Raw genomic sequence first — 8,601 nt, forward strand, 5'->3', positions numbered from 1 at the left:
GTCCTTTAATACAAGTGCATGTGCTGCCATTTGAAAGCCATCCAGGGTATGACTTGCATCACACAAGGGCCCCTTCAAGTCACCCAAAGGACCCTGACCGACGGTGGTCTCCTCTACATTCTCCGTGTGGTTCCCTTGTATGTCCTCTAAATTCTCCATGTTATTCCCCTGTATATCCTCTACATCCTCCATGTGGTTCTGCTGTATGTCCTTCACATTCTCTGCTTTGTTCTCCCGTATATCCTCCAAATTCTCTGTGTGGTTCTCCTGTATATCCTCTAGAGTCAATAGCCACTGCTGGAATAAGAGTGGTACCTGAGGGAGGATTTTGGAGATCTTTGCAGCCATGTGGCGATCATCCATGAACCCTTTCATCATGCCCTGAACAGCCTCCCCGAGAGCGGCAGCGTAACACATCTCTGTAGGAGAGGAGGACAAGACCATTGGCTTGGAAGAGCCTACCTCAACCCTGTTCCTTGGACATTGCGAACGTGCGTCAGCGCTTGCGCCCCGTGACAGCCACAGATCCTCTGTGGGAGCATCCCTGCTATTCCCTGAGTGCAAGTCTCCACTTCTAGGAAATTCTTGGTCTTGTGGTCCAGATCCATGTATAAGGAACTCCACTTTACCCTCTTTGCTAGCATGCTCCTCCCGTTGTGATAAACCTCCATCAGACCTCTTTTCACCCTTGAATGTTTGTGGACTATAGTCTGCGTGGTACAACTTAGAAGCGTCAGGCTGATGCGGGAGATCCCATGGAGTGGTTAACTGTATCTCACTCAGCTTTGCCCGACGGTTTTCCCCTCCAAGCGTGGAACCGTCTACACCGGTTGGATCAGGATGTTGCACAAACACGGCATCATCAGTTACGGTGCTATTTGTGTGTGTTTGACTTCTTGGTCTGGACCAAATCCCACCCATGTCCCAAAGACTCTCATTCTTCACAATTGGGCACTCTTCCTCTAAGGTTATTTCAAGAGTTGATCCAAAATCGCAATGCCTTCCCCTCCTCTGGCCTGATTCTCCAAAGGGTTCCAATCCAATGAGGAGAGGCGCTGCTCGTTCTATTTGAGTCTTTGGTTCCCCTGTGGTTTTCTGATCCAGGTTTGCTTCCTCCTCAGAAGAGCAGCACTCTCTGTTAGGTATGGGAGCGTTATAATCTTCAACCGTTGGTCCATTATTTTGTTCTTGATTTTCAACTGGGATAAAAGTACAAAGAACGGCCTTTTCCCGATTGACAACCTTCTCCCCACCTTCTGTGTCTTGTGTGTATGTAAAACAATCTAAATCACTTGTTTTGTCATGCTGAATATTTCCAGCATTGATTTCTACCTCATTTCTTGTTTCCTGTTTATCTTTGCGCACGCCTTTTACTTCTAAATGAAAACAGGGATGCAAAATGGCTTTATAAGTCAAGGGTACAGTTGTGACTGCAAGCCGATTCTTTTCATTCTCCCCACTTAGTAAATGTTTGCCAGAAGACCCATTCAACGCCACTGCTTTGCTCTTGAGGAAGCCAGCCTCCGCAGACAGAGGAGAAACAAGCCCTGATTTATGGGCCTTCATTGGATGCTCGTAGTAATTCCCATCACATAACGGATCCATTTTGTTTGAGTTTGACGCTGCATGCAAATTGGTTCCTCCAAAACAGAATTCAGCTGCTTTGTTTCTAGAGAGCCTCTCGGGGCTAAGTGACTCCTTGTTTGCCCTCTCGACGAGATGATTCCAGGTAAACTTTGTATATTTGTCATTGTGAGGCTGCACATTTGAGTCTGTCCTGTTGCAAGTACTCAGTCCTTTGGCCCTGTCAGTTTGGATCGTGTACTCTTTACCTCCCTCAGTCAGATGGTAAGGGGCGGGTTCATTTCTGATTGACTGCTTTGCTCTTCCCTCGGTTTTGATTGGATATCCACCGCGTCTGTCCGGTCCTACGGGGTACTTTTCCTTGCTCACTCTTCTGCTCAAATGGCTTTCCATCCCTATCTTTGATCTCGCGTCTATTCCGGTGTATTCCCCGACTAGGGAACAGGGAGGTGATGGGGAAGCGTCATGTACTTTAGGGGAGATATTATAGGTTACGTTTTCCGTCAGATGGTCACTACTGCCTGTTGGTGCTCGGCCCGAGTTGAAATCTGTCTGCTGCTCTTGTATGCTGCCTGCAAGATTGTTTTGAGAAGGAAAAAATTAGAGGAGCAAGCAGAGTTTCGTCAGTTCAGAATCAGACCGGATCAGAGGACAAGCCTCATCCATTCTGATTGGTTGGAGAATAGATTAAGATAGACAATTATGGGGTAATTGGAGAGAAGGACAAACAAAAACAGAGCGAAGGTGCTGAGAAAAAGACAGGTGTTGAAAGAGGATGAAGATTGAACACAAAAATTTATCAGAATTATTAATTGATCACGAAGGGATCTGAGGAGAAAATACAATTATAGTGTAGTACAACATAGTTCAGGTTCAAGTACATTATCAAGCACACTTCTCTAAAGACTGATGTTGCAAACCCACCCTTAAAGTTCCCATGGCATGAAAATGTCACTTTATGTGGTTGTCTATCATTAATATGAGTTGCCCTAGACTGCCGATGGTCCCCAAGTAGCTAGAAATGGCGTTAGATGTAAAAGGCAGAGCTACCCTGCTCTGCCTCTGTGTGTGTGTGTGTGTGTGAATACACACTCTGTAACGCAAGTGTTGTACACTTCTTTGTTATTTGGATAACCATTCTGCTGTTGGTGTTATGGTTCATAACACGTCGGTTCTTTGACGTCTCTGGTATTTCCACAACTGGACTCGTAGTGGGGTTATCTCAGCCATGGTTGAGAAGGAATTGGGGGAAAGGAACTTTCGCTTTGACTCCCTGAAGTACATGAACCGCGACATGGAGGAGAAAGGGATTGTTGCCCGCAATTGTTTCCCACCGGAGCCCCGCTCCAGTGGTGGTGCCACGAGGCACCACCACCGCGAGGCACCACCGCCGCGGGGCACCACCATTCATAGAATAAATCACGGGTTCAGGTCTCAGAATTAGAGATGCCAGAAATACCCACATAACATTATCTACAACTATTTGGGTAGTCGACTCAACAAATGGTAAGTAAACCTTATTTTACTTGCAACTATTTCATTTAAATTAACTAAAATTACGTGAATGAACCTGACTAAACGTAACTTCAATAAAACTCGTACTTGAAACTGAATTCACAACATGAGTCACGACAGATATTTTCACCAGCAATGGTGGTGAAGACAACAACTCCCATGATCCCACGCTCCTTCACAACGTCATCAAACTACGTTTTTTGTTATTTTTTTGATTGAGGGGCCCCTAGCGGCAGGCTGTACATACTATACCTTTAAGGTGCCGTTGTTCAATGGTTATTATAAAACCATACCTCCAGCTCAGAGGAGCAGAGGAGGCAGTACGTCAATTCATAAGTCAAGCATCCAACTCACCAAGCATGCTCTCTCCACCCCCAGCGAGGAGTTCCTGTGAGTCCGTGCCATCGGTCCCCATCTGGCCTGCATCACCATTGGTGGTAATCTCTGGTGACAACTCTATTCCATGTTTCTATTGGGAAACCATAAAATAGCACATGTTGAACAAATATTTAACGTGTGAGTAGAAAGAAATCAAGTCAAAAATGTTTGACTAGTTGACCTACTTGTGGACTATATATAGATACTGGTATATATCTATATATATAAATAACCTTTTGTATGTATATACTGTACACATATCATGTTTCTCACAGTTAATGACATCATTTTTATCCCAGTGTTTCAATTAACTGTGTCAAATTTAGCTTTGACTTGAAGTCTCATGCTCTGTTCATTAATACATATAAACCTTCAAATCAACCGTTACCTTGAGCAAATCTCTATGTAGAACCACCTCCCCCCTAAGCTGGTCTCGCTCTCCCCGCACAGAGTCTGAAAACTCCACGTGCCTTTCGAGGGCCTGACGATTGGCCGAGAAGTAGGAAGTGGCCGTGAGGGGTTGGTGCCAGAGACGTGAGCGGTGGTTAGTCAAGAATAAAGAAATACGAGAAAGAAAAAAAAGAGAAAAGCAAAGAGAAGTTAGAAGATTCAATAAGTACCTTGTCTAGGAAAGTTAGTGGCTTGATTTTTGTTAGAAAGCAATAGTGTAGAAAATAAAGTGTTTTTCTCAGTGGCGTGGTTAGCAATCATGCTAGCCAATGTCAGTTGGTTCAGCTAGTACAGTACTAGCCTTTACAGTGATGGCGTACCGCTATCTTTTTCTCCTTCCACTCCAAGGTTTCCTGGAGGTCAGTGATCTCTCTGGCACTGCCGTCTCTCGCGAGACGCATCTGAGCCACCTCCTGACCACAGGAAGTGTCCCGCACGAAGTACGTTAGGAAGTAAGGGAAGCGACAGAGGACAGAAAAGGAGGAAAGGTAGGTAAGTATGTGAGTATATGAGAGATAGGGATAGCCTGGAGCAGAAACGTTACATAGCAAGAGCAGGAATAAGTTGTTTAGTCTCACCCCAACCAGAGATGCACGAAGACGCACAAATGTGTGTGTGCGTATGTGTGCATGCGTGCGTGCGTGTCTTTCTGAGTTTGTACGTGTGTGTCTGCGTGTGTGTGTGTCTGTGTGTAAGTGTCTGCGTGCGTGCATGCGTGTGTGTGTGTGTGTGTGTGTGTGTGTGTGTGTGTGTGTGTGTGTGTGTGTGTGTGTGTGTGTGTGTGTGTGTGTGTGTGTGTGTGTGTGTGTGTGTGTGTGTGTGTGTGTGTGTGTGTGTGTGTCTGTGTGTGCTCACGTTTAGCAGTTCTTCGCTCTGTCTCAGGGTCTGCTCCACGTTCTTGAACTTGAACTGCAGGATGCCGTGGGCGTGTCTCTCCCTGTCCAACTCCTGGAAGAGAAACAGACGCCACATGACGTGTGCAGCACATCTTCCCCTCCCACACGCCACCTCAGTGGCCTTACTGGGCTCCAGGACACAGGCTGTCGAAACCGGTTCATTGCAGCGCTGAAGCTTAGAGCAGGTATTCCATGCATCCATGTCAGGGAGGGTGTGTGGTGACATGGATGGCTGGTTTAACCTGTGGTGGACCACAGGGGTGCAGCACAGTGGTGCAGCCTCACCCAGCCCCACCCAGCCCCAGAGTCCAATCAGTCTGACTCTGGGCCTCGTGAGGCTGCCTCAACCAGCCATCAGCGAAACACACTCCACAACGTGTGTATCCCTTTTATCGTACATAGCTTTATCATGTATAGACACAAAAAATATCGCACTGTTTCAAGGAGAAATATGGATAAGTGTAACTAAATGTAGCTTGGTGAGTATAAAGGTGACATATTATCCCACCAGGTGTGAGTGTGATTAGCCGTTACAAGCCGTTTGGAAAATCGGCCTCTTGTGACATCACAAGTGGGCGTGTCCACCTAGATCGATGACGGATAGATGAGTTTGCTACAGTCCACTTGGTAGGCTGGCAGACTGATCTATCCAGCACACATCTAGGTGGACACGCCCACTTGGGATGTCAGAAGTCACACCTGGTGGTATGATATATCACCTTTAAAGCATCATTTACTGCCGTTTCTTGCACACTCATGGTATGCCAGAGAGCAGAACACACTGCCTACGCAGGGTCAACCCAGGTGTCAGAAACGCGACGGGAGGCCCGTGACCTCCGCCCGTGACCTCCGCCCGCTGACCTCCGACCCGCTGACCCCCGACCCGCTGACCTTGGTCTTGTCGCCGTGCTCGCGGTGCTTCTCCCACAGCCGCTCCTCCATGTCGGCCAGCTCCTCCTTCAGCGTGTCCACCTGGTACATGAGGTAGGACTTCTCGTTGTGCAGCTGGGCGTTGGACACCATGGCTCTGCGGTACTTCTCCTCCGACTCCGCCAGAGAGTCCTGGAGCCACAACCAACCGGGTCCAGAGTGTTTAATGGGCGATATATAGAGGGGCCATCTTTTAATATAAATATATTATACAGGTAGACGATTACCATCGTTAATATAGTTATATTATAGGGATACAGAGGGGTAATTAATATATCTGTATATTAATTATACAGATATACATGGGCCCTCTTTTAATAGATATATTATAGAGGTATACAGAGGGGTCACCTTTAATTTATATATATTATAGAGATATACAGAGGGGTTATCTTTAATTTATATATATTATAGAGGTATACAGGGGCCATCTTAATCTATGTATATTATAGAGATATACAGGTGTCATTTATATCTATATATGATAGAGATGTACAGGGGTCATCTTTAATATATATATATATACATATCATGCAGATACACAGGGGCCATTATTAATATATATATATATATACAGTATATACATAATATATATATTATATATATATATATATCATAAAGATATCCATGGTCCATCATATATATATTACAGAGATATACAGGGGCCATCTTTATTGATACATATTATACAGATATACAAGGGCCATCTTTAAAATGGAACAGAATATAGATATATTATAGGTTCATATTAAATGAAAGCACACTGATTGCCTTTGAGTACCTTTATGTCCCTGATGGACGCCTCCGTCTCCACAGAGAACGACGTATCACAGCTGCCCCTGCGGGACGAAGGCCCGCCCAGCGAGGCCAGCGTGGCTGCTGATAGGGTGGAAGCTGTTCTGGAGCCCTGAGAGAAACACAGGCCCGGTCACAACCTTGTAATGGCAGGAGTGTGGATATGTCAATCTTCTCTCTCTTGATTAAGTCCATCATTTCTGTTGGTGTCTCTATGTAAATGCTTACTTTATCCAGAAAATCCCTCTCAGGTCTCTCTTCCACCTGCAAATAGTAAAAAACATGAATTAGTTGTTGATTAGGTAATGGTGTTGTTCAGGTCGCTCAGAACCTGAAACTCCTTTGAGGACTTTAGAGGATGGACCTAAGGACTGCAAAGCTGCAGCGACATGATTGGCCACCAGGGGGCATAAACGGCCTGTGTGATGTAGCAACAAGCAAGACGAGAGCCTCATTTTGCAACCCTTTTTCTCAGTTTTAGTTTATTTGGTTAAAATGAAACAGCAAGAGAAAAGCGGGCAGAAGGCCAAAAAGCAGGGGCAGCGGGTGAAAGGGTGTGACCGATGAGGGGGCCTCACCACTGGGCTGGCACGCGCTGAGCTGGCCCTGGAAGAGGCCCGAGAGCTGGAGCCGAGAAAGCCACTGTAGTCTGAAGGCTGGCGAGAGAGAGAGCCAGGAAGAAAGAAGGAAATAGAAGGAAGGAAAAAGGAAAAAATTAGAGAAGGAAACAAAGAAAGGGAGGTGCAAAGAAAGGTTCTTTATTTTTTATTAAAGGCACGTGTAATTTCTACCACTAGGGGCCGCTCAATCAAAAGAGAGAGAGAGAGAGAGAGAGAGAGAGAGAGAGAGAGAGAGAGAGAGAGAGAGAGAGAGAGAGAGAGAGAGAGAGAGAGAGAGAGAGAGAGAGAGAGAGAGAGAGAGAGAGAGAGAGAGAGAGAGAGAGAGAGAGAGAGAGAGAGAGAGACTCTACCATGAAGAAAGATTTTTCCCTATTCAAATAAATTGTGACGTATTATAACACCATCTATCCTGGATGGCGTCAAAAAGTAAAGTAAGGTGTATGTGTGAAGACACTGCATTAGCTTGGTGGCTGGCATGAGCCACTAGCACGGCATACTGAGGGAGATGCTGTGGAAGTTAGGGGGTAAAGGGCATATGACGCCATGGACATGTGACCAACAGACTTTTACCGGGAATTTTCATGGGTTTGAACATTGTTCAAATAAAAATAGTTCAAACAACAATCTGGATAATGTAAGGACACAAAAATACAACATATAACATATAGGTCTAATTGCAGGTACAATTCTGAGCAAGCAGAACAGAGAAACAGAGGTAAGGAGTACTATGAAGGGAGCAGCACGCACACACACACACACACACACACACACACACACACACACACACACACACACACGCACTCACAGGCTGTAACTGGTGCGCTTCCACGCGGTGTTCAGTTGTTCAAGCACACTCCTACGTGTTTTCACACCCATAGCGCGACAAACATAGTATCTTCTTCACATAGCCTCTCTGTTTCTGTTTAAGCACAAAAAGTGGGCTAAAATCACTTTTGTTGAGGAAATAAATTGAATAAAGGGGTTCTGTCATTGTCCCCCAACCCCCAACACCCAAGTTGTACAGAATACACCAACTACAACTATGTCCGGCTGTCTTTTACTCACAAACTCTTTGTACCAACCTATTGGCATAACCACATCCTCGTAATATAACTAGCATCTACTGTTTATATACGTACTGTAGCCAGTATATATATACACACACATTACCAATTGGAGTTCATTATAGAAATCAAAAGTAACATTTCTAGAATTGCTAGAATTTCTTTCAGGATTACTGAAGTACTCTGATTGTGAATAATCAAAAGGACTCTGCGTTGAAGTCCAAAATGTGTATTTTGTTGATCATTGTGTGTCGCATGATCATTCAGCCGATAGTGTAATCCAAAAGATCACGATGGAGTTGTGAAACATTGTTGCTTCTGAACGTTCCCCAGACAACATTCTCCACACATCTCCATGACAACCGCTGA

The 8,601-nt window shown here is 45.2% G+C and overlaps 1 protein-coding gene across 4 annotated transcripts in view; it reads right to left on the reverse strand.

The window, feature by feature from the left end:
* Positions 1–8,601, reverse strand: part of LOC130381731 (leucine-rich repeat flightless-interacting protein 2-like) — a 29,161-nt gene that overhangs the window by 3,141 nt on the left and 17,419 nt on the right. For 3 of the 4 annotated variants that reach the window (XM_056589461.1, XM_056589460.1, XM_056589459.1), the window contains 5 exons: positions 6,777–6,812; positions 6,535–6,660; positions 5,715–5,885; positions 4,783–4,875; positions 3,454–3,568 (listed from right to left, as the gene is read on the reverse strand). In XM_056589461.1, the coding sequence (XP_056445436.1) occupies positions 3,454–3,568; positions 4,783–4,875; positions 5,715–5,885; positions 6,535–6,660; positions 6,777–6,812 (541 nt within the window). Of the gene's footprint in view, positions 1–3,453; positions 3,569–4,782; positions 4,876–5,714; positions 5,886–6,534; positions 6,661–6,776; positions 6,813–7,126; positions 7,205–8,601 lie in introns of all 4 variants that reach the window. The other variant, XM_056589458.1, reaches the window with a different exon arrangement.

Source organism: Gadus chalcogrammus, chromosome 4, assembly GCF_026213295.1.
Source record: "Gadus chalcogrammus isolate NIFS_2021 chromosome 4, NIFS_Gcha_1.0, whole genome shotgun sequence".
Classification (NCBI taxonomy): domain Eukaryota; kingdom Metazoa; phylum Chordata; class Actinopteri; order Gadiformes; family Gadidae; genus Gadus; species Gadus chalcogrammus.